This window comes from Cyanistes caeruleus, chromosome 6, assembly GCF_971803275.1.
Source record: "Cyanistes caeruleus chromosome 6, bCyaCae1.hap1.1, whole genome shotgun sequence".
NCBI classification, from domain to species: Eukaryota; Metazoa; Chordata; class Aves; order Passeriformes; family Paridae; genus Cyanistes; species Cyanistes caeruleus.
This window is the reverse complement of record NC_141706.1, coordinates 18,342,348-18,369,108: the sequence shown is the minus strand read 5'-3', so window position 1 is coordinate 18,369,108 and position 26,761 is coordinate 18,342,348. Positions and strand designations below refer to the sequence as shown.

Below are 26,761 nucleotides of genomic sequence, written 5' to 3'. Positions count from 1 at the left end.
TAGTTTTGGTATTTGACTCTACCATAGCAAATGATTTAAATTATTTTCACATGTCAAATAGTGATTCAGTGTCATGGTTTTAAAGCAGTAACTAAAAAATTACTAGAAATCTTACTTATTTCTTGCTGTGAGATATGGATTAGAACAAGAGCAAAACAGGCTTAAAACTTAAAAGGAATAAAGAAAGTTTATTAACAAAAACTACAAGAATAAGAAAACCAAAATAAAACCTCCAGAAAGCCCCTCCTTGCCCCACTACCTAACCATTCCCTTGTTCACATGACAACATAGAGACAAAAAATGTTGAAACTTTGGTGTTTAAAACAGTCCCAATTCCTCTTAAAGTCTTTTCATCAGTCTTTGTAGAGAAACAGAAGTCTTCTTCTGCTAATCTATGGAGTTTCTCACAAGAAAACTATTTCTGTTACAGCTTTCTATTTCTCTGATGCCAGCTGCCCAGAAATTCTGCCATCAGTTCTCTTTTTCCATTTCACATCACTCTGAAGTGAGTATGGGTCAACGAGTCTAGGGATGTCATTTTTAAGGATGAGTTATTCAAAGGCAAAAGTTCTCTTCATCTGTCTCTGTGAGCCTCCCTGGAAACAGAAGTTTTCTCTTTGCTTCTTAAAGGCCACAAATCTTCAACTATTACTTCTCTCTGCTCTGTTCCAGCACCTCACAGGATCACAACCACTTCACCATTTGCTCAAAATCCACAATTTGAACACTCCATTCCTCCCAATATACTCTGTCATGAATTAAAGGAGTTTTTTTCAGAACACTATTGTCCATCTCCATAGCTTTAACAGAAAAACATTACAGCTTTATTAAAGCATCTCCTTATTCTCTCTTCTCCATCTAAAACTTAACTCATTTCTTCACTGTCTTTGATGGATTTATGATGTCTTCTTCATGTCGACTATCCCTCTCTCTCTCTCTTCCTTCTCTCTTTCTGGAAAAATGGAGTAATCTGTAAATCTCATCCAGGTAGTAAAAGAGTTAAAGTCTTGGAAAAGCTGCAGATGTTCATGGTATCAGGTTTCAGTTCAGTGGCAGAAACTTCGAACCAATTCAGGCCGGCCAGCTCCATTTCTCCACCCCGCCCCTCCTCCCCCCGCCCCCGCATCCTTGTCTGGCCTGGAGGGGGGTGGGGGGGAGTCCGAGACGGAGCCCTGTTACCTCGTCAGAAGCCGAAAACCAAAGAGAACAAGAGAACCCCAGCTTTACATCTTAAGGTGGTGTTCACAAGTTGATCTCACTTCTCAATGGTTAAAACCACTGCCAATACTCAGAAATGACCAATAATTGGTCACAAGAAAAAGCTCCCATCATCCTCTCGCAGCTTCAACTTCCCCAGCTCCTAAAGCTATCTTAAAGGTAAAGTCACCCCATGACATTAAGTTTGTGTAGAACTAGGTGTTTCAAAGAATTTGCAAAATGGTTTTGACTCTAAATTTGCAGTAGTGATATGGTCCTTAATCCTTTGGAGGTATTAAGCACTCATAGTCCTTGAAACATTATTGAGAAGTATAACAGTAGTGAAGGTAAATTACAATCCTGTTTTTACTTTTTAAAGCTGCACTTCAAAGAAATGTGTGAGTTCAAGAGTTTCATCATGGAAACAAGCTAAATGACTGTAAGGAGCAGCAGAGGTTGTCAAGTGCTGGGAGCAAGGTTCTTCACTACCCTCCCTCCTTCGTCCCTCTTCTGTCCATTGTTCCTCTCTCCCAGTCATTCCCACTACAATCCCTGCCTGCCTTCTGTTTGCCATTTCTATCTGCACACCTCTGTCTTTGCTGCTCTGATGTCACTGATTCCAGCCACGCACTGGACTTCACAGACATCCTCTAGTTTAATGCTATTAACAGTGAACCCAGTAGTTCTGAATGTGTGGAGAAGCCTTAAGGACTCCCCAGGGCCAAGAGCAGATCTTTATTCAGCAAACGTCCACCCTAACTGTAACGTTTCAGCAGGAACTGATCATGTCTGCATACTTAACTGGATCTAATGTGTTTTGCTCCTCAGAGAAAGGTGCAAAATTATAAACTATGTCACTCATGGTAAAACCATTGAGGCAAGGGGTTAGGAGTTAAGGAGTGATTGATTAGGAGTAGCTGACTAGACAACACATACAGCTTTACATTTACTGTGCCCACAAAAGCAGAATGAGAGAATGCAAGGCTATTGTGATAAGGAAGACTGTTCAGACCCCCAAACCAGCCAAAACCACTCTTGCCGTTTGAACTGTGACCAAGAGACCAGGGAGCATGTGCAAGGAGGAAAGGTGAAAAGTTCAGCTCTGAGAAAGGCTGTTTTTACTTCAACCTGATGACCACCACATGACCACCAGGAGGCACTGTGCAAGCGCAGAAGGACTTTAAGCTCATTATAATACTAAGCAAGGCTAGGTGGAGCTAGGAAATTAATATATATAGACATATTGTGAAACTTAATGTACATGTAATGCTTCAGGGAATAAAGAGAGAGATAAGTTTTGCTGAGGGTGTGCATGTCTTTGGAGGAGTTATCCCCCATGTGCATCCAGTGCTGAATAAATGCATACCTACTTTACAACTTTAGGGAGTTGTGGAGTCTTTCCGCGCATAATTTTGTCAAGCCAGCCAGGAGGCGCTCTGTCTGGCTGCAGGATTGGCTGAGGGGTGGATTCCTAGGTGCACCTCAGGATTTTTCCAGGAGGAACTCTGCATCTTGGCTCTCTCACTGTGGGGGCAGACAACATCCTACTGGCACTGTGGATAAATGGTATGTATCAAATTTAGGGAGCCTGTAAGTCATCCACTTGGCCAGGGCTGCTGTTAAGTTATGCAGAGACGTCTGGCACACACCATAGTCCCTGTGTAGGTAGAGTCTGGGCTTGCAAGCAACCAGCTAGGGGAGCTGGCAGAGGCATTCACTGACCAATAGAGCAGCTGCTAGCAACCCTGGGAGTGGGTCAAGTGAATCCTTGCCTTTGTTGAACTGGACTTTAATTGCTGCTATTTAGAGGCATAATTGTGTGATTGAAGAGTCTGGATGTTTTGGCTGTCTGAGTGAGATGTACCTTTAGTACAAAGCGAGTGCAGTGCTCTACCCGCGTTTCCATCCTTGGGCGACTGAGATGGCTGGGGAAAAGCAAAGTGAGTGGAGTGATTGAAGTACGGTTTTAGAGTGTGCTGTATTTAAGTGTGGTGATTGTTGTCTGTTTTAATTGTGAGACTAATTAAGGGGACCCCTTTACCCCAGTGGTTTGGGCTTGACCCTTGGGAGTTTGTGAATCCAGTGAATCACTGGATAGAAAGAGGAAATGAACAGGTTTATTTAGAAGGAATATACAGAACCTCTGCAGGGAGAATGGTAGCCTTAAATTGGGAGCAACCTGCAATGAAGTATTTAAGCATCCTAAAAGGGATAAATGGAATAACTTGTTTTTGTGGATGTACTACAGTCTTTCATTCATCAAGGGGGTGGCACCTTGCATGGATATTATTACAGTGCAGGATTCGTGCAGGACATTGGTATTGTTCTTCTGCCAGGTGGCAGGGTTTGTGCCCCCAGTGTGAGCAGAGGCATTTTAATAAAGTAGATTCTAAACCTAAGATTTTAAAGCTTGAGTGTGGAAGATTGCATTTGGTACCAGCAACTTGGTAAGAGAGGAAGATTAGGAAAAGACTGTGAAAGTTTGCAAGAAGGGTTTGGGTGGAAGTGCTACATGATGAGGAGGAGGAGGAGATAATGGGAACTGGCCAAAGCAAAGAGATTTCTAAAGCCAGCTCGTTGGGCTGTATTTTGGCACATTGGACGGAAATTGTGGGAACTGGGGGTACAGAGAACAAGAGGACTTCCGTGAAGTATTGTAGGCAGTGGTGGCCTCTGTATCAGTTAAAAGATGGAGTGAGATGGCCATCTATTGGAACTTTAGATGATAATATCTTGCTATAGTTCATGCTGTTTTTACAAGCAGGGGATGGGAAAACTAGTAACAGTTGTAAGAGAGGAAGGGAAAAGAAGACATGAACACCCAGACAGGGCCCACTCTGGCTGGGTAGAGACCAGTGTACAATTTGCAGGAAATTTGGTCATTGGAAAAATCAGTGTCCAGAATCAAGACAAAATGGCCATCAGGAAAAGGGGGATCGGGGAAGAGAAAAGATGGTCACACATGTAAAAGAGGATTGACGGGAACTGGGGGACTCTACCCTAGAGGATCCACTAGTTAAAATGAAGCTAGGGGAAAAGAAGAAGAAGTGGAATTTTTGGTAGATACTGGAGCAACATACTCAGTTTTAAATAAAGCTTTGATGCCTGTGGGGGACAATTACATCGTGGTAAAGGGGGAAACTGGTCAATCTGAATGAGCATATTTTTGCAAACCATTCAAGTATAATCCTGAGAAACAATGGGGCATTCATAAGGTTTTATATATGCCCAACACCCTGAAGACATGTTTGGGGACACATTTACTGGAACAATTACAAGCCACCATCATGTTTAAAAATGGGGAAGTTACTCTGGAGGTAAATAATCAACAGTATGTAGAAATATTAAGTTTAATGTTAGCAACCACAGAAACTGAAGAAGAAATCAATGAGAAATATTAAGTCAGGTGTTTCCTGGAGTATGGGCTTAAAATATACCGGGGAGGGCGAAGAATGCACATCCTATACGAATTAAACTTAAGGAAGGGGAACAAGCAGTTAGGATTAAACAATACCCCTTCAAAAAGGAGGATAGAGAAGGAATCAGCCCAGTGATTGACAACTTTTTGCAATTAGGGTTATTAAAAGAATGTCAATCTTACTTTAACACTCCTACCTGTTCAAAAACCCAGAGGATGGCCTGGGAGCCTCAGAGCCATCACAGCATTGTGTTAAATACATTCAATTTCATAATCAAAGAGGCACACAAATTCACCTTGGGCCCAGAAATTACTTTACTGATGTCTCACACAGTGTCCTCGGTGCTAGAAGTGAAAGGCAGGCACTGGCTTTCCCAACATAGGTTCCTGAAATACCAAGCCATCATGGTAGAAAAAGGTGATGTGGAAATAGTGGTAACTAATAGTGGTTGCCAACCTGTCTTTCCTCAGCGGTAATCAAGGGGAACCAGTACACCACAACTGCCTGGAGACTATTGAAGCCTCCTATTCCAGCTGTCTAGACCTGAAGGATACCCCTTTTGATGACGCAGACACTTGTTTCATGGATGGGAGCAGCTATGTCAACAGTGGAAAACAATATGCTGTGCATGCAATTACTACCTACAGAGAGGTAGTATGTGGGAAATGCAGGCACAGAGAACTCTCACAGCCTTGAGCATACAGGCCCAGAATAGAGACGTTTGACCTGAGACGTTGGAGAAGGCTTGCAGCTTTAGAACAAAGAAGCTGTACAAACACGAAGTAACAATAGAAGTTTGTAGTTTAAGTAGAAAATATATTTAAGCATATTTTAAGCAAGTAGAAATATGCTTTATGTAAGTGAATAAATATGTTAAGTAAGATAATAGAAATTTTGAAGTTTAACATAGAACCTGTTATAGACTTAGTAAGAAATTAAAGACGCAACAACGTAAGTTTCTGTAGTGTTATATGATTGGATGAAAAAAGATGCATTGTGGCAGTATTGTGTGAGTTGAAGCAATTAATGATTGGTTTATGAAGATGCTGGTAATCTTTTGTGTTACTTGTCGATTGGTTAAAATGTTTATAAAAGACATAGTAACTAGAATTTAGTCAGCTTCTGAGGTGATGGCATTGAATGTAACACCTTAAGTGTCTCACCCTTCCATAAGACTGATGGACTATGCAACAAAACACCTTTTATAACATCATTCAGTTGGCCCCGTCTGCTCTGATCCCAATAGTAATAGAATCTGGCCCTTTGCTGACAAATACGTCTGTACAAAAAGCTGAGATAATTGTTCTAACCCATGCCCTAGAAATAGAAAAAGTAAAGAAAATAAACACTTATACAGACTCAAGATATGCATTTGGGGTTGTACATGCACATGGAGCCACTTGGAAAGAAAAGGGATTGTTGAACTCGTAGGGGAAGAACATCAAACACACAAGAGATAATGCAACTATTGGAAGCAGTCCAGCTGCCTGAAAAGGTAGCGATTATGCATATTAAGACACACCAGAAGGTGAGCTCAGAATTGGAGGAAAGAGACAAGCTGGCAGACAGAGGCGCAAAGGAAGCAGCAAAAGGTGCAATAACAATTGAAGGAGCCTTGATTCCAGATGAACAGATCTCCCTTAAAGGTAAGCCAGTATATAACAAAAAAGATGGAAAGCTAATTAAGGATCAAGAAGGAACATATAACCAAGAGGGATGGGCTGTTACTGAAGAAGGGAACCTGGTCATGGTTGTAACATGTTTATTTAATTCTGGTGAAATTGTTAAGAGGTCTGTTGGTATATTCCTGGTTCCTCCCATTGATTACATTGGTATGTTCCAGTTATCTGTTATGTAAACCCCTCCTAGCTTTCTTGAATCTTCCTTATCAATCACCTTAGCCCTGCCCCAACTCCCTATCCATCATTGTAAACCCCACCTCTCCTTCCAGATCCTTCTATGTATGTCATCCATTCCTTGATACTTTATTGGTCGCTATGTTGCATTCCCACCTTCTTTGTATCCCCATTGTTCCCTGAGATTGTAACCTCCTCCCCTCACTTCTCCCCCTGCTAGCTCCCATTGGACCCTGGACTGTACCCCACCCTGAGATAAAACCCTGTGCACAGTGGTGAACTCTCCCAGTTCAGACCCTTGTGCTCCTCCTTCCTGTTGCTGGGAACTTCCACTGAGAGAGTCTCCTCAATCCTTCTACCACCACCCACGACACCTGAATTAGCAGAGCTCAGAGTGAATTGGTGTTCTGAAGGTTCTGTAGCGGGATCACCTTTCCCCTGCAGTTCCCCACTCCTGGCAACTGCCCGTGCTGGAGTGGCACCACAGAGCTAGCCCAGAGCTCCGGTGCGGCCAATAGCAGTGTCAGATCATCCCTTCCCATTTATTATGGTCATTAGTAAGGGAGAAATGTCAGAAAACACACTGGGGAATAGATGCCCTGTGTAACTACCTAACTGAAAAGATTACGACTAGGAATCTATACACTACCATCACTCAGGTGACCCAGCAGTGTGACCTTTGCCTCCAGACTAACCCCAAGAATACCCCCAAACCAAAACTTGGTCAAATTGGAAAGGGCCATGGACCTGGGCAGCAGTGGAAAACTGACTTTTCAGAACTTCCAAGAAACAGGAAGTATCAATATTTGCTGGTTTTAACAGATACCTTTTCAGGGTGGCCAGAAGCTTTTCCCCCCAGAACTGCCAAAGCCCAGGTGGTAACCACAGTATTGTTACAAGAAATAATACCATATTTCAGAGTTCCACCCACAATATTCTCTGATAGAGGACCACATTTTATTTCAAGAACAGTGCAGCAAAATAGTTGTCACTTGGGCATAGATTGGGAACTCCACACTCCATACCTCAGTGAAGTGGCTAAGTGGAGAAAATTAACCATTTGATTAAACAGCAAATTGTAAGGCTAGGTTAAGAAGCTAATTTACCCTGGCCCCAATCTCTCCCACTGGCATTGCTATGGATTTGGACTAAACTTAGAACTAAAGAAAGGTTAAGTCCTTTGAAATGTTTTATGGAAGACCATATGGAGTGCATTCATCTACCCAAGTTGGGGAGGAAACACTGACCACCTATATAGTGACCCTGAGTAAACAACTCAGAGAAATTGAAAAATATGTGGTCGGAACTCAGAGCAGAGGGCTGGATGGACCAGTACATGACATACAGCCTGGAAATTATGTATATGTTAAGCCTCTTGCAGGAGAAACTTTGGAACCACAGTGGGAAGGACCATTCTAGGTGCTTCTCACCACTTTCACCACACTTAAGATCAAGGAACAGAGTCTTGGATCCACCACAGTCCAGTAAAGAAGGCTCCAAAGGCCCCTTGGGAAGTAACACTGGATGAAAATGAATTGAAGCTAAAACTTACCTGAGCAAAATGAATGCATTGTGGTCAGGAATATTTAGTAATTTAGCTTGCAGAAGTTTAATAAAAAAACCTGATTTGTTTGTAATCATAATTATAATCCAAGAATTGGAAAATGTTGCAATGAGTGGCAATATTAACTTCCTTGTCTAAAGTACATGGTAAGGCATTAAGACATACATACTGTAGGGACTGGGAAGAAGAATCCTTGTATTAAGTAAAAGAATTTACTTATTTTCTAGAAAAGGGTGTACTGAGGCAAGGGGGTTAGGAGTTAAAGAGTAATTGATTAGGAGCAGCTGACTAGAAGATGTACATTGTTTAACATTTACTGTGCTTGTAAAAGCAGGATGAAAGAATGGAAGGCTATTGTGATAAGGAAGACTGTTCAGACACCTAAACCAGCCAAGACCAGTCTTGCAGTTGGAACTGTGACCAAGAGACCAGGGAGTGCACAAGGAGGCAGGGTGAAAAGTTCAGCTCTGAGAAAGACTGTTTTGACTTCATCCTGACAACTACCGTACGACCACCAGAAGACACTGCGCAAGAGCAGAAGGATTTTAAGATCATTACAATATGAAGCAAGGCTAGGCGGAGCTAGGAAATTAATAGGTATAGGCATATTGTGAAACAATGTATATATAACACTTCAGGGAATAAACAGAGGGATAAGGTTTGCTGAGGGTGCATATGTCTTTGGAGAAGCTATTCCCCATGCGCCCTCAGCACTGAATAAATGCATACTACCTCACAACTTTGAAAGTTGTTGAGTCTTTCCATGTATGACCATCTACAGAATACATATTAACAGCTACCTGACTTGTTGTTAGCTAATAAGAGTTTGTTAAGGTACTAAGTTGTTGCATTATTTGTTGTAATAGCCAAACCTATTTGCTTGCTTATTTAAAGTTAAATTCTACTGTGGAACAAAGATTAAGTAAATTGGTAGGCCAGGTGCTGTTAGCTGCTACTCAAGTTTGAACTTTTCTTGGCTTTCTAGGACGATGTATCAATATATTTTGTCTTAGAATTTGAACAAAAGGGCAAAGAGATAAAGCTGTAGATCAAATATGTCTGAAATTCTAATGGAAAAGCCTTAGAAAAAAGCAAAGATATACTCAAACCATACCACTGATGCATGGCCATCTTTTACATTTTCAAGTGAAATTTCAACAATACAAGATCCTTGTATAAACTGACATTGAAAATCATTGCTATATTTATTTTTCTTCATCTCTTATTACTATCATAGATACACATTCGCATTTCATGAACAAAAAAGCAAACTATTTTTAATTCTTTCCTCTTTTACTAAAATACATGACTTCTTCTAGGACAATATAGCCTAATAATGCAAAGACAGTTAATGAAGAAGTAATTTTAAAAAGAAGTGGTCTGTAATGCCTGAAACAAATGCAGACCTCAATCTAGCAAAGTACTTAAACTTAGGAGTATTTTACTGAATTGGGGGCTTAGGATAATTTAAATTATTGCAACTGAGAGTAGTGTCATTCAGAACTAGTCAGTACCTACTTACAAAGGCAGTGATCAAGAGCACTCAGTGGCAATTTTTATTAATAATTTATTTGTTTTCTCATTATAATGCAAAGCAAATTTCAACTTTGGTCAATACTTTAAGGATAACGTGCTGCATGCTTTAAAGGACTGAAATCTGACAAAGAGACAGGACCTCAAATTATAATCTGAGTAGAGGTACTGACAAGCTCGATAACCTTGGGTATATGAATTAATTTTTGTGATGCTCATTACTTATTTGTCCCATGGCTTTATATCACATAGGAAGAGTTTTAAAAATATAAACATACACATATATATGCTCCCTAATTAATCAGAGAGATAATAAAACACTTTGAAAACACAAGAAATGTAAGTAAGATATGAAAAAGAAGATATGATCAACCAATTCACTGGAATGTTAAAGAGAAAGCTGCCTTTTTTTCCCTTTTCTCTTCCTCTCCCACTTAATCCCCAGCGATCTAGTTCAGAACAGAGCCATTGACTGTAATAGGTACCAGAATTTAAGAAATAGTTTCTTGATGTCGATTATGCAAAATAAAAATCAACCAATCCCTCTATATATATCTGCAGAATTAATTTGTTCAGAGAAAGCATCGTTTTGATGGACATGAACTGCAGCTTTACTTCATGCCCTTTAGAAATATAGTAATCTGCAGCTTACATCCTTCCTGTGAAATGCACCAAGAGGCTTGGAATGTTCAGATTATATGGAGAGCAGACTTCCCTAAAGTCCTCAGTAAGCCACACAGAAAGAAACTTAGTGGTATGGGAAAGGAGCGGAAAGGGAATAGGTAAAAGTCCAGTAACATGAAAGTAGCTAGCAGCCAGGATTTTATGCCAAACATTCATGCTGTGCTGGCAGGAAAACTATCCATTTCATTTATCAAAGAGGAACAGCTTCATAAAACAGCCTCAACAGCAATGCTAACATTAAATCTGTTATGTTTCCAGTATCAAAGCAATTAGAAATTAAATATCACCTGTTCTTGCCCAAACCTAGCAGCCTCTCTCTGATCAAGCAGTGTCTTAGATTACAAATGGGGTGTAACCAAAGTATATATTCTACCACCATCAACATTACCTTCTGATGAATTATTAAGATGAGTGGAGCACTGTTTTTCTGTCTTTGCCAGGACTCAACCATGGTAACTCCTTCTAGGGAAGCAGCAGCCACCCTGAGGGTTCATCTCTGCTAATGGGCCATCAAGGACTCTCCAGAATGACTCACAGAATCACATCAGCCCATTGTGATGTAGTACCTACCTATCGGAGGTACTGAACATTCTTGCCTCTATACAATCTGGGGTCTGGGACATGACAACACCTACCACTGGATTCCCAGAGGACAGGAGCTCTCCACCACCCCTGTACCTCCAGAGAAGGACCAGACCTTTCAATAGGCTCACTGCTTTGGCAAGACCACATCCATCACTCCAATGGGACTGCAACCATCTTTAATTTGACTCCTACCACCCTGACCAACAGGGTATCATGTTGTATTCTGACTTTGTCAGTTTAAACCAGTGTTTCTGTACGATTGCCTTTATTGTAATTTTCCTATTAAGTTATAGCTCTGACTTGAAATCTTCCACAATGTATTGTGTGGGGTTCATTCCTCCCAATGGTTTACTTTCCACTCAGCATAAGCAGATAACTAAAAGACTACTACACCAAATGGCTTCTGCTCTGCTTAGTGTGTCTGTCGTCAGACATGGAACACACACAAACAAGCACTCTGAACCTACCCTCCCCCCATTTCACATGATTTAGGAGGATAGCATAAGGTTGCTGCTCCCTCTGCTTCATAAATCAAATTTTCTTGGTCAGGAAAGAGATTGATGATTACACCTGCAAAAATATTTCTGGTTACATATAAAGGCAATGTCAATATTAGCAAAGCAATCATTCAGTCTCACACAGAACTGCACACAGTCAGGAGAGGTTTCAACTGCTTACATATAAATATATAATACATAGTTCTCAGTGTGTGGGGCTTTGAAATCCACAATTCATTAACATTCTTGATCTAAAGTTCTCAGAGTGTTTTTAATTACATTAGATCGTAGTTTACGTAGAAGGAAAGTAACTATCCTTATATTACAGTAAGAGCACTCAGAGGACAATTCACACTATTTAACTTGGGACCTACATCTCTAGTGTTCATTCATGATCAAGAACTATGTCTATTCAATGTAAATCAAGGTCTTCAAGGCATAATTCATATGATCAAATGTAGACATGGTCTTCAGAAGATAATTCTCCAAGGATTTGAAGTGGAGAATTTGTTGGAGAAAGCAATATCCATTCAGATGAGACTATGTCTATTCCCATTCACACTAGACATATTTCCTCCTTTACTACAGTTCTTTACATGTGTGCCTTAATTACTACATTGTCATAGTTTACTGAACTAGGATTAGGGGAAAATGGATTTCATTGCATGAATGCCAGTGACCTGCTGGACAGCCCTTCTGCCATGTTCACTTGTTTGTGTTCCCAGGTTTTTTTTCCTTCTCTAACCTTTTTTCAGGTGGGTAGTACTTAGCAAGAATTCCCTTCCTAAGCATTAGTATGCACCGTAGCATAACTCAGAGCCTTTTTTGGGATCACTGTGTATTAGCATAGTGAAAACAAGTAGATAATAGTGCTAAACAATCCTACTGCTTCAGCCAAAGAAAACAAACTTTCACAACAAGGCAAGATTAGAATTTTTGATCTTTACCTCTGCTCAAGCTCTTCATAATACTGAATTTGAAGAAATATCTGTTATTTTTGCTAATGCTCGATGGCAATAAAAGTTAAATGCCTAGATCTATAATATACCTAATTTTTGTCTCTAAATTTGCTTCCCTGAGTTTGGTCTTATGAAGACCAGAAATAAATGTTCCTGAAAAAACTTAGAATAAACCTATGCATTTAAAAAACAAAAACAAACAAAAACCCCCCAAACAAGCAAACCCCCCCAAAGAATCCAAAACCAACAAAAATCCAACAGAAATCACAATGTGTCTTTTAAATGGCCTACATTACTCTATATTTACAGCACTGTATATATAATAGAGAGACAGTAGAGAGAGTTAAACACCTCCAGAAGACAATTTGGAACTCCTATTGACATGAATGACTTCGTAAGTAATTCTAGGTCTAGTTACTTTGAAGATGACTACTTAATCTTCACCCTTTATGCTGGGAATATATAAAAGGAATACTCCATTCACAGTCTTTAGTCAGGTGACCTGTATCTCTCTCCTCTTCCTTTAAAAGGGATTAACTTCTTCCTGTGTTAACAGGGACTTGATGCCCTTCAGCAATGTCTTTATGTTTTGCCCTCCCCTCCTTTATTTTTAAAATTTTTATTATTTTTTAAAATCTGCTAGCTAGAACAGACTATTCATTTGGATTGTTTAAGCAACAGACATTTCTTTTTCTTAAATCTTCAGACCTAAGGAACATTACACGACTCAAGCTTATCATAAACGCAGAGATTTGTTTTAAATGTTAACAATACTTGACTTTGCCATGGAGGAGTGCTAATTAAAGGAAAAACAAGAAGCATCTGTAAAATATTATATCGTTCAGTTAGAAAAATGAAAGACGTTACAGAATGTATGGAATAGGGCAACAGGTTTTATTCATGAGCAGTAACCTAGAATTTAGCTTTTTGTGAGCACAAAAATATAGATATAAGTATATTTCTGAAAATGCATTGTGGTATTAAGTTTGTCTTGGTGTTTTGAGTTCTTTTCAGAACAAACTAATTCCTTAGGATTGCAGTAATAAAGGCAGCTATCATATTCCTACTTTACTCCAATGTTGTATTATCTCTAATATTTTGGTTAACTATAGTGAAATAAAACTTACCTTAAAAATCAAATCCTTTTTCCCATAATGAAACTCTTTCAGCTGGGCTTGGATCTTTTTTGACTGAAAGTGAGGATAATAAAATCAGGTTTTGTTTTTTTTCTTAAATTTTAAATATTAAAAAAATCATAGTGAATTCTGAGAACTGCACTATCTAGATCAGATTTAGAATGCTCCCCTCCAAATAATTGTCAATTGCTTTTCCAGGTTCACAAGTCAAACCAATTTAAAGTACTGAGGAAAATGTAAAATGGCACTCATGTAAAGCACATACCTGAGTTAGTACTATAAAGAATAGCTGTTGGGCTTACACATTTTAGACATTAGAGCATTATTAAGAAATGTATTTAGACATGAACATATTAATGCTTTCCATGAAGCATAACTGAAGGTATCACCTTCAAAGTAAGCGTTCTTAGAAGTAAAAAGGCTCCGTAGGTTTACACAGGTCTTTGTAAAGATCAGGGTGTTCCAGATGGTATCGAAAGGAACTACATTCTCAGTTTTTAACCATGCCCTTGAAAACAGGCATAGTTATAGTTATTTATGTCAGTTTAAGATGATATCTATTTTATATATTGTTAAATATAACATTAAATATATATATTTAGCTATATATATTTATTAATTTATAATAATAAATATGTAATAATTATATATTTTTATTAATTTAAACAAAATATAATATAAATGGGTTTTTTGTACTAAACACAACTATCCAAGGAAATTTATTTCACTATTTATCTAATGTTATGAATAAGGAATAGTGATTGGCTCATGCAAATGAGGAGTTATTAAGTATGGTGGGAAGAAGTTCTGTTAAGGTTTGCAGTTCTTTTGAAATGTACTTCTGTGGTTCCAATTTGGTTTTGAACCCTTTTGTGTTCTCCCCTCCATCCTCCCTTTCCCCTTTTGTGCTTACTGCCTAGCAGCTATAGCTGACAGGGCTGTCAAAATATAGCGGGGGACAGGGGTGGCACGTACATTTGCCCCTTGCAAGAGGTGGCAGGGAGTGGGGGACACTTATTGCTGGGAGGCTTGGCCACCAATTGAGATGCGAGAGAGGCTCCACCAACAAAAGGCACAGAGGATTGACTGATAGACCATGGGAGGAGCCAAATCTACATATATGGGCAAAGCCACAAACTGTGGGAAGTGCTGGAAGGACATCTAAACACTGGTCATTAATATTAATGAGGCTGATGCAACCATGACCATATAAAAAGTGGAGATGCCATTTTGTGGGTAATCCTCTGGTGAGCAGAAACAGTCTCAGTACTCTCCCAACACTGCCACCCCACCCCACCCTTTGCGCTGTAATTTTAATGGGTTCTAATTAAATTTTACTTACTCATTCCCTCCTGAGGTCTGACTCATTTATAAAATCTAAGAATAGTCTCAAAATAATAATTTGTTTTTAATAAAATCCACAGTCCCAACTGATACTCAATAAATTTTCTTGTATTAATTAATGCCAAGTGTTTTGAAGTCCTTGGAACAGATTAGAAGTCTGTTTCACATTTACTGAAAGAGCATTCCATAAACCTTACATATTACAAAAGTAGTATATCTTTCATAAGCTGGAACTTTTTGAAAGATTTTTTTCTCTTTCCAACTGATGCAGTCAAATTCAATGACAGACTTTTGGGAAGGCTGAGTGAATCTAAGTATAAAATTTTAAAACCTGTTTTAAATGTTTAAATAGTAAGGCCAAAACTGTTATGGTATTCTGTAAAATCTGAAATAAATAGCCAAAATCAGTCCAGCAGAATTCTTTGTTCTCTGATTTCATCTGCTGTTACTTAATTCAATAGCACTGTCCTCTGACTGAGGCAATGCAATTAGTTGAGCTATAGAGTACATCACCTGAAGACCAATGAGAATTTTAATTGTTCTGAGAGCTGTGTTTAATAAAATGTACAATTTCTGTGATATACAAGGTATCCAAATAGGCTGTAGAGGAATCTGAGAGTTACAATTAAGGTATAACTAATTTGATAAATATGAAGCCTGTGATGAAATTAAAAGTCATAAAGCTAAATACATTCAGTGCAGGTCCAAAACATGTATGACTTCTAACTCTTTGTGATAACATTTGGTTATTTTGGAGATTTTCTGTTCTTCAAGGGAGAGGACCTCTTAGTAGAGTCAGACAGATAAAATTACTATTAAACAAAGGCCTCTAAGATGCCAAGTCTGGTAGTATTGCCCTGGCATGTGTTCCTTTCTGTGTCCTGGAAACTCCAGTGTTTGCACTACTCTGCCTCCCTCTCTAAGACTCTGACTTCTTGGAGAAGAAAATTCAGCAGTGCAAAAACTGTGCATGACAAGCATGCTCCCACTAATGTCTTGCAACTAGACAACAAGGAATCACTGTCTGTCTCTGCATGCAGCCTGAGGGAGCAAAAAGAAGCAGGATCTCCCTGATAGGCAACTCTACCCGCAAAAGGTGTTGGATATAATAACTAATAACTGAAAAGATACTGAGTTTACACAGTTGTTACACTTTGTGAGTATAGTACCTAATTAAAAACAGAAAACACACTGTGTTTCTCTGGATGGCACAACCTAACTGGCAAAATGATCACCAAAAAACGATGATGCTGCAGCATTTCTGTTTGTTCCAAAGGCAACATGCTTAATAGCTGCAAATTTGCCAGGATGATTCATAAAGTAAGAGATTCTCACACTTTGAAATACACTCACAGTCTGCTCTCTTGACTATTATCTAATTTATGTTTAATTTTCTGAGGATCTCTTTGAAGCCTTGAATACTTCATTCAATTTACTGAAATCATCAATGTCTTGTATAACAACATGCTGGAAGGTAAAAAACTTATTCCATAACCTGTTCTTTAACTTGTAAATGCATACTGGGTATAAGATATCTGAAAAGACAGCAGGTATGAGAACTGTCTAGGGTACATTTAAGAGGTTTAATCATTTCTCATATGTATCTCATGGAATTGTACTGATTTAGAAAAAAATACAAACAAATCCAATTTCAAACTTCCTGTAGGAACAATAGGATAGACAATAAGATCACCAATATTCAGCAGAAGAATATTACCCACACCCATCTTTCCACATGTGAAATGTTCAGGTATTCCTAAAGAGACTAAAAATTGAAGTAAGTGCAGAACATGTGACCAATTTATTACAATATTATTTTTATCACTAGAATTTATGTGACTGCCATAAAGAGATAAATAAATGTGACTGCCAGGGCTTGTCACACTGTAATAAAATTAAATTGTCCTTAGGCTTCATCCTTAAATGCAAATATTAAAAGAGACATAATCAGAGAAAAGCTCTTCAAGTTAATTGCCAAAGGTTCAAGTATTAGGCAGCTAGGTGTGGTGGCTTGGTGCCCACCAAGGCCACACTATCACTTCCCTCCTCAACTGGCCAGGAGACATAAAATAAAGCAAAAGGTTCATGAATTAAGGATAGAGAGAAATTGCTCACCAATTATCATCATGGGCAAAAAATAGTTGACTTGGGGAAATTAACTGAATTTATTACCAATCAAAATCAGAGCAGAATAATAAGAAGTAAAAGAAATATTAAAAACAGCATCCCTCCCTCTGCTTCCCAGCTTCTACCTCCTCCTCCTTCAGCAGCACATGGAGATAGGGAATGAGAGTTATGCCCCCAGTTATATACACTTCTGTAGCTGCTTCCTCCTCAGGGAGAGTATTTCCCCTGCTCCATCAAGGGGAAACGTATTTCCATAGGAAACACTCCTCTGCAAACTTGTTCAATGCTGATTCCTTCCCATGGGCTACATTTCTTTACAAACTGCTCCAGCAGGATCCCTTTTCATGGGGTGCAGTCCTTCAGGAACTGGTTGCTCCAGCATGGGTCCTCCATGGGGTCACAAGTCCTACCAGGAAACTTACTCCAGCGTGGGCTCCTCTTTCCATGGATCCACAGGTCTCTGCTCCAGAACTGGTTTCTCACAAGGTCACAACCTTCTTTTAGGGCATCCACCTGCTATGATATGGGGATACTCCATAGGCCGCAGGTGGATCTCTGCACTCTTGTTGGTATTTCCATAGGCTGCAGGGACACAGCTGCTTCACCATGGCCTTTTGTCCCACAGACTTCAGGGGAATCATAGCTCCAGTGCCTGGAGCAGCTCCTCTCCCTCCTTCTGTACTGACCTTGGTATCCATCAACAATTATTACTGTGCAATAACTTTTTTCTTTCTTAAATAGGCCAGTGGTAGATTCATAGTAGAGCCTACTGCTGGCAGTGTTGGACACAGGGTAACCTTCTAGAAGCTTCCCAGAATAAGCCACCCCAATAGCTCTCTCCACTAACAAAACCTTGTCTTGCAAACCCTATACACTAGAAGTTGAAAAAGAGAGGAAATCAGAAAACTACTTGCACACACTGCTGTTTTCTTAAGCAGTAAAGAAAGAAAACACATCTGTATTCCTATACTGTGACATGTTTAAAAGCAACAATAGGGATAAAGGAAGAAAGATTTTGAAAAACTTAAAAAAATACTCCAAACCCTATTATTTTATATCTTTGAAAATTTATCAGAAACTTGACCTCCTAAGTACTGATCTTTGAGTTAAAATGAAGAGAGACTAATGAAAATGCATTCAACCATAATTAGGAAAATTTTAGTACAGAAGAAATTTTTTATGCTTTGGTTTCATTCTGGAAAGGTGCAATGACCTCAACAGAAATTATATATGCAAAAAACCCAAACTAAAGTAATGTGAGTAAATCAGATTCACATGTAATAGTTTTTTTTAAATGAAAAGTTAAATAAAGGGAGTGTTCACATGAGTGCAGGTACTTCTACATTGAGGAATTCACCAAAACCAGGGCATTTATATCATTGACTATCTATATGACTCTTCAGTGGAGGGGAGATTTCTTTCACTAAGTTTCATAAAGTGACCCTTTTTCCCTTGAAATAATTAAACATTCTGGGAATCAATAATGATAGATCTTTCCTGTCTCTATGTTTATTTCAAAACAGGCCTTTGGCAATTCCTGTCTTAGTGTAGATATGGACATCATGGAAATGAAATCAGTTTTTTATATGTTATAGATGTATATATCTGTAGAGTTATATCATAGGCATGCCCAAATGATTTTATTTGTCTAAAACTTGAGTTTGCAACTGGCTTTTTAATACATTTGAGCTGCTTCTTGTGAAGTCACAGAAATGAGCTGGAATGAGAGCACTTTAAGTAAACACTCACCATATAAGCATAATATATATCCTGTATTCTGGTGTGTGTATATATATATGTATATATATATATATGTATATATATATATATATATTCTTGTGTATATGTATAATAAACAAGAACCTCAGTACAAAAGACGTTGATGCAAACTTCTTTTGAGTACATTAGATTTATAATAGACTGGAATCTTCCTTACCTCTTCTGCGTGAATACCACAAAGCTTGTTTCCTGACAAGAGCTTGTTTTTGAGGCTTTTGTTCTGAGTGGGACAAAAAAACCCAAAACAATTTATTAGTAAGTGTTACTAAAATATTAAGGGACCCTTTAACTATTTGATCATACAGAATTTGTTTTATATATGGATAACATCTTCAAGTCATCAACAAAGATATAAATAAGACAAGAGAGCTTAATCAAGGCATAGTATCCTGTTACAGAATTCTAAAAGGCATTTGCATTAAAATTTGCTTCAACAGCAACAGGACTGCTCATAGAAACCTTTCCAGTACACTGGCAACTGAAAGCAATTTAGATTTAATATGCTGAGGTGCAAAAGGCCAGAAAAACCCCTCTAATCCTTGCTTGGTGCCAACTTCATAGCTCAATATTATTTTCTGTAAATCATTGTAACAACTGAGTAGTAGGGCCAGGTCTCATCACTTGACCTTGATGATCAAAATCAAGGGTTGTTTTTGCTAAATTTCATAATTTAAAATGGCAAGTAATCAAAACCAGTAGAAAGTTACCTGATACAGCATTTTGCCAACTCAATATGGTTTTTCATGTAGGAGTTTTCAATTTATTTCTTCTCATTTTCAGGGAAAATAACAAACCTTGACAAAATTAATTCTTAATAGTTATTATTTTTCCAGTCTGCACTCATATTATCCCATGAACAGTCAAGGGTAAAGATTTCTCTGCAGTGTAAATATCCTTTAAAACTGGTCAAAACCATAAGTATTCAATAGGCAGATCTGCAAGTGCCAAACATAACACACTTAAACACTAAAAAGAGATTAAAAGAATACAAAAACCAACTACTCCTGTGTTAATGAACTGTAAATATACAAACAGAAACAGAACCCATCACATTTCAGGAATGTATGTTTATTACTGAATAGCAATAGCTTTCTTGTACATTGTGCACAAAAACAAGCTGTCATTTGAGCAAAAAATGTAATTCCATCTGGTTCAAATTTAGCTCCACATACCACTGAAACACTGGAAGCTTTAATTCCAGAATTAGAAGCTTTGAGTTTCTCTTGAAGAAACCCCTTTTTTATTAAAGCAAATGCAAAGAAATGAAAATTTCATTTGAAATCTCATTTTTATGATTCCAAAATTATGAGGAGATCTGACATAATTTCACATTTCAGTACTGCTGTCTACCATGCAACAGTATACACTAGTGCAGAAACAATAATTTTTTCCTAGCTGTTTGACATGGGTGGCCATAGTTCTCTGATACAACAGAAAGGAACTAAGATGTTACTTCAAATGAGACAATCCAGCAATCCAGATTCTGTCTTTAAAAATGTGATTTGCAAAGACCTGGGTGTTGCTATAGTGTCACAGTCAATTACTTCTTTTGGTTCATTTGAAAATTTATGTTGTAACTCTCCAAAGAGCAAATACCCTATTGTACTAACCACTATAGAAATACAGAGTAAGACAACTGGCTCTGAAAAAAAAAAAAAAAAAAAAAGGGACTGTATAGCAGATACAAGATGAACAAAATAAAAATCAAAGACATGAAGTACACTTGACACATCTGTTGCTCACCAGGGGTACACCTAAAGAACTGTGTTGTACTTGTGAACACAAAGTGAATGTTTGAATGTTGAAACCACATCTTAATGGTTTCACATAAAGATCAACATCACCTTCTCAGATGATGGTGAAACAGGTAAGTCAAAGGAACCATTTCATTAGGGATTTGCACTTAGTTTCTCAGAAATAAATTCATCCCTTTGGTTTGACTAACTCATTATCCTCTAGTCCCTCTATAGAGTGGTGATGGTTGATTGAGTAGAACTATGTCCATATTTCAAACCAAGGTAAGAATGAATTGTATTCACTACATTTTTATTAATTTGTCTTCCTTTTCCCCAGTATAAACTACTGTAAGAAATAATTTTTAATAATACATTAGTCTTTTGGAAGTAATTTCTACATAGGCGATGTTGAAAATACCATGCAGTAACCCAGAATTTGAAGAACTGTGTGGCAACAGGACACACAATGTACTAGATGGTTGTTGCAATTTCCACATTTTTGTTCCAAATAAACCTGACAAAAGTATATAATTATACATATACAGAATTTGTCCAAAACCAAAACTTGATGAAAATATTTAAAGATAGGAGATGGAGTCTGTTTTGGAGATTTAGCGAGGTTTAACATAATTTACCAATTCTGTCTTATTATCCCATCTATTTGCAACAGAAACACACAGCAGGGTTATTGGAATGCAAGAAAAATAGTCCTAATTCAATCTGAACTTAATGATGTTTTTAGAAATTAGAGCAAGTACTGAAAGTTAGTATTATCGAGAGTATAATAAGTAGGAGCTTGTCAGAAGTAGATGACAACTTCTTACCTACATTTTGTGTGATTTTATGTTACTTCACAAGTCACATATCACTGATAAAAATAGCTTTGCATCCTGATTAAAAAGTATTAATTTTTATAGCAGAATATTAAGCATACCAGTAAAACCATATGATGTATAACAGAACCTTTTTTTAAAAAAAAAAAGTTCTGAATTAAAATCTTCTTTCTTCTTATGAAAGAAGTCTGATCAGATACATAGTCTGGAAGAATATGTCCTTTTTGCTAGGAGAGAACTATTCAAAGTCAGATTAATTAATCAATGAAATCTTAAATTTACAAAGGTCTATTGATTCAGTACAGAAGTTCTGACTTCTAAGACTTATAAGGATTAAAGATTATGCTCATTTTCCTATTAAGCATCCCTCAAAGAGCAACAACAAATAAACTAATTAGAATTTTACACCGTTTTTATTTCAAATACTTCATTTGTAACTAAGTAATTTAATGGAAAAGATCTTGGACATTTCAAGCTGAAAAGGAATTAAGTATCTGCAAACATATCTTTAGTAATCAATTTAAAATTATATAGAATAATCATTTTAATTAGGAAGGGCCTTTTAGACTTAGAGTTAAAATATCATTATAATCAAAATAAATAGGTATTTTAATGTATTTGAACATCTTAGAAAGCTTATAGCAAAAGCTAAAAGCTGGAGTATTCGCATGAAATCATATCATTAAGCCAAGTTACTGTTGTACCTAATTCTTACTTTATGAAATATTTTAGCTTATTTGCACCATTTGCACCAGTAGTTTCAGTGCATTCGTATAGTGGTTTAGGTTTGCCAATTTTAGTTTCCTAGCAAATGCACCAAACAATACAATGGGTTTAGCGCTGGCTAAAATCACCAGTGCACTTATTAGAATTATTTACTCATTTCTTGCTCTGAGATATGAATTAGGAGGAAGGCAAAGCAGGCTCAAACTTAAGAGGTACAAAGAAAACTTTATTAACAGAACTAAAAGAATAAGAAGAATCAGAATAATACTTTCAGAACACTTTTCCTCCCCTTCAGAACACTTTCCCAACTGACAATGCAGAGACAAAATCTGGGATTTTCAACCAGTTATTACCTCTACAATAGTCATTCATCAGTTCTTGTAGGGAGAGGCGTTTTCTCTTGTCATGCCATGGAGACTTCTCCACAAGAAACAGTTCTCTTGTTGTTCTTTAATTTCCAAAAATAGCAGCTGCCTGGAAAAATCTGCAATCATGAAGTTTCTCCCATTTTCATTTTCAGCCTTCCCATAGCTGAGTTAATGGGCAATGTTAACTTATGGGGTATTATTTTAAGGATGAGCTGTTCAAAAGCAAAGGTTGTCTTCATCTAATTCTGAGATCATCTTCATCTCTGGGAACAGAGGTCTTCTTCTTCTTTCCCTGGGGGCAAAGGGTTGTCATAACTCTCATCCGTCTCTCTCTGTTCAAGCTTCTCATGGGATCACAGCTACTTCAATTCCTTTCTTCTCTTTGTTCAACCTTCTCATGAGATCAAAGCTACTTCAACCTCTGCTTTGCTGCATTATGGATGCCTCTGCTTATGTCTACAACTTGAACACTCCATCCCCCCATACTTTTTCATGAATTAAAGGGGATATTTTAGTGTATCATAGTTTTCTCATAAAGGAGCTCTCGTAATAATCTCTTCCATGTCCTCTCCCATAACAGATATTCTGTTTGGGTTAGGAGACATGCAAACAAATCCCTGATATCATCAGGAGCTAGTGTGTTTGAGGAAAAGGTGGTCTTTAAAAGGCCTTTAAAATATTCACTTTTTCTCCCAAACTCCTTCTGAGCCTTGCAAAGCTCCTTTATGCTGATAATCAAAAGGATGCCATTTAAGGGTTCTTCGTGTTTGGGTATAGGTAACAGGTGCAGCAAAGGGGATGGTCTTTTGTTCCAGGTTCTGTTTTTTGGGCTTGTGGCTTCCAGTCCCCATGCCAGTGTGAGAACTTGAAGCTAGAAAAGAATGAGAGCTGCCAGAGAAGGAGAAGGGAGCAGGGGTGGGACAGCAATTGGAATGGGAGTTGCTGTTCACAGGTGACATCATGGGAACAGATGATGTCATGGGAATGGGAGGCTGAGCTGGTGGAAAGGAAGGGGGGATACCCAGGGAAGGTGTGGAGTTCGGGGAGAGGGGAGGAGAAGAAGGGGCATGAGTAGGGGTGGGGTCAGGGGATAGGAAGGGGTTGGAAGGAACAGGGTGAAAGGGATTGTGGGAAGAAGAAGCACAAGGTGGGGGCTGAACCATGGGGCTTCCACCATCTTGTGTCTCTTGAGAGTCATTCTCAGGGGCAGGGGAGGACTCAGGGAAAACTTGGGAATCTCATTTGGGGGCATTAACTTGAATTGGAGGATTAATGACTGGGAAAGTGGGGTTTAGGCAAAGGTCCTTGACAGCGTGGCCATCGCTCTCAAGGCAAGGGTGTCAAGAAGGCTGAGGGAGGCCAGGGAGTCAGTAGCTCTCCTGTGCTTCACTGTGGTTTGCCTGGCACAGACTTCCTGATGCAAGGGACAAGGATTTTGGATCACGGGATGGGGGAGCTGGGGGCGTTGGTTTGAGCTTTTCCTCCACTTTTTTCAAATATCACTAATCGAATTAGCACAAACAAAATAATTTGGCAACCATCACCTTTATTTGTCAAGGTTGCTAATTTACTCCCAGCTACATCCCAGAAAAGTATGGTTGGTATTTCCTCTGGGGATAGCCTTGGAAAGTGGAGGAAAAGCCACTGAACAAACATTTTTAACAACCCTTTTGAAAACTTTCTTTTCCCACTGTCCAGGGCACTCAAAATTTGAAAATAGATCCCTCTCTGCTGTGCTGACAATTTCATACCCATTTTCCCTGATGTTAAGCCGCTGGCACAGCAAAAATCCACCCTCCCCTGCAGCAAAAGAAATAGCAAACTAAAGATAAAATTTCCAGGGCCAGTCTCAGGGACAAGGTGGTTTCTGCAGCCAATTATTGTAGGCCATAGGTTTATGGCCCCCTCTCCACCACCCCTGGGGCACAATGCACCCTTCCCACAACTTGTGAGCACCCTCAGCCTAACTTGGGGTATACTTAGCCTCCTTTGGTCCACTGGATAGGGGCTGCAAGGAAGTGCTCCTCAGAGAAGTGGTCCTCTGGATGTTAGAGGGTTATCACTTCCTCCCCCAAAGAGCCACCAGAGAAAAACCAGTCTGCTGCACTCAGAGGCAGAGCTTCTTGGACAATATCCACAGTTCGTCCATGGGGTCCATTCACAGGGCCCCACACGTTGGGTGCCAGCTATCACATTGGGCCAGAGCTTATTTGGCTCTATCACTTCGGCCTGCTCCAGGAGTGGGTCACACCCCAGGAGCAGGATGACCCGAGGTGTGACTAGAGTACTTGTTCTATGGCTTTTTGGCTGTCAGTCTGTACTCTGAGGAGGCAAGGACGAGAGGGAGGTCTTTTGCATGGGATAATAGAGGATTTATTGCTCTGGGGAATCCTGGGGGCAAAAGACAGAAAATGTGAACATGCAACAGCTGAAATATGGAGGCGATTCAAAGAGAGGGTACAAAGCATCAGCTGATCAGAGATATCCTGGGGAGGGTAAAAGGCAGGGTTCACAAAATCATCATCCAATGAGGGAGATGTGGGGGGAAAGTTTGGTCACATGGACTAATCAAGCCTCCAAGTTTAGGGGATTTCCGAAGTGGAATTCCAAGCATGTGGTGGGCCTAAGACAGATTGACAGGAGACTTAGGGTAGATTGACAATGTAGGGTGGGAGGGTCTCATTTGGACCAAACCATTAACTTAGGCAATAATAGAACATACCATTAACAAAAAACATACTGCAACACTGTTGGAGTCAGAGGCACAGACAGTGTGCCCTTATCTCTGATACCTGGCTCTGACATCCAAGAAAACACTGAATTTCATATAACACCTTGAAAAGAACTCTTAAAATTAAATAGAAAAACAAGGAGTGTAAGTGTGTAGATAAGAAAGTTTTCTTAAGTCACTGGGTGAAAAAGTTAAAGTTTAAACTAGTTTAGAGAACAGAAGACAAAGATGGAAGATTTAAGGTGTTCTCTCTTGTCCTTCTTCATATTCTTCTTCTAGAGGTTTTTAGGTAGTAGTAGGTGATTAGGTAAAGAATACCACAGTGCAACATGGAAGTGTGGAGTCATTAAATCACTAAGAAAAATAATTTACTTAGCATTTGTTCATTAAGTAATTAAATATATAAAAAACCTTAAAGAAGATCTTTCTTAGCCATTTTGCACCTTTCTATGGTAGTGCACATAACTCCTTGTACCTTGTATATATGTAATGCAATTAAAAGAAGAATAAACCAAGTCCAAACAAAAGAAAACTGCCTCTCTCTCATCAATCTCAGTCCAAAGAAGAAAAGAACCCAACCACAAATGTCCTATCAAGGTATCATCCATGTCCTACTGTATCAGGTACGGGCTGGCAGGACATGAGATACCTTCAGCCTTGAAGTACCCCTTCTGCATGAGCAGGGAGACTGTGCTCTATAAGGATCGTTGAGTAAATCAGTACTTCACTTTATGAAAACATAGGCATGGGACAGTTTGGATGGGCACCCAGGGGTATTCTTAATCTAGAGGCACAGAACTCAAATTTAACTCAAATTTAATCACCATTAACCTTTAATGGTTTCCTAAAAGTCATTTAAAAAGATGAAGTGAAGTCAGGAGTAGGACCTAATTTAGAGGACCCAACTGAATTTTTTGAGCCATTAACACAATGTCTTCATGAATCATTGACCCATCCATGATACTGAACTTATATTTTTATGTCAGAATTCCTTGTCTTGGGAAAAGGGTAAGAAAGCAGAATATTCTAATTTAAAATTAGCTATTTTTCCTTGCTTTTGAAAAGTGTTTTTCCCTATTTAAGCTCAGCACAGCAATATTAGATAAGATACTTCATATCAGGCTCCTAAGTATTCCAAAAAAATTAAAAACAAGGCCCTGATTACAGCTTAAACTTCTTTGGTTTTTGAGAGCAGATAGCAAGTATTTGCAAACTAAACATTTTCAGAAAAAAACCTCAAACCAAACACACGAAATAATATTTCAGCAGAAAACTGAGGAAGTTGAAGACGAGCCTTAAAGAGAGTTGGAGAGAACATTTCTTAGTACTTACAAACCAGCCTAATCAATCAGGAGGACATGGGACACCTCTCCCCTAAGAACATTTAGAACACAAGGTGATCTGTCTGATCGTCTTCTAATCAGTTCCTAGTTCTGACATGAATATCATCTTTTCATTAATCCTGCCATGAATATGGACCTGACAGAATATTGCAGAATTGAGGAAGGGTTTCAGTGATATTTGGGTCATACCTGAAAATTACAACAATTTAACATTGAAAAATAAACATTTTCTTGGTAATTTTTAGATGTATTTTATGTGATAATTCAATGTTCTTTAAAATTGTTCCCACAAAACACATTTCTTTGTAGAAATACCACTTTTCCTGTTAATGACTTTATTGACT

The 26,761-nt window shown here is 38.5% G+C and overlaps 1 protein-coding gene and 1 long non-coding RNA gene across 20 annotated transcripts in view; both read right to left on the bottom strand.

Annotated features, from left to right (window-relative positions):
* Positions 1–26,761, bottom strand: part of LUZP2 (leucine zipper protein 2) — a 270,446-nt gene that overhangs the window by 60,151 nt on the left and 183,534 nt on the right. For 14 of the 19 annotated variants that reach the window (XM_086895406.1, XM_086895408.1, XM_086895411.1 and 11 more), the window contains 2 exons: positions 18,838–18,900; positions 13,422–13,484 (listed from right to left, as the gene is read on the bottom strand). The exons of 3 other annotated variants lie outside the window; for them this stretch is intronic. In XM_086895406.1, coding sequence (XP_086751532.1) covers positions 13,422–13,484; positions 18,838–18,900 — 126 coding nt within the window. The remainder of the gene's footprint in view (positions 1–13,421; positions 13,485–18,837; positions 18,901–26,761) is intronic. 2 more of the 19 variants (XM_086895397.1, XM_086895402.1) reach the window with 1 other exon arrangement.
* Positions 802–10,730, bottom strand: LOC147652485 (uncharacterized). The gene is made up of 2 exons (XR_015288633.1): positions 10,642–10,730; positions 802–952 (listed from the first exon to the last, which is right to left on the bottom strand). It is a non-coding gene; the product is annotated as an uncharacterized LOC147652485 (long non-coding RNA).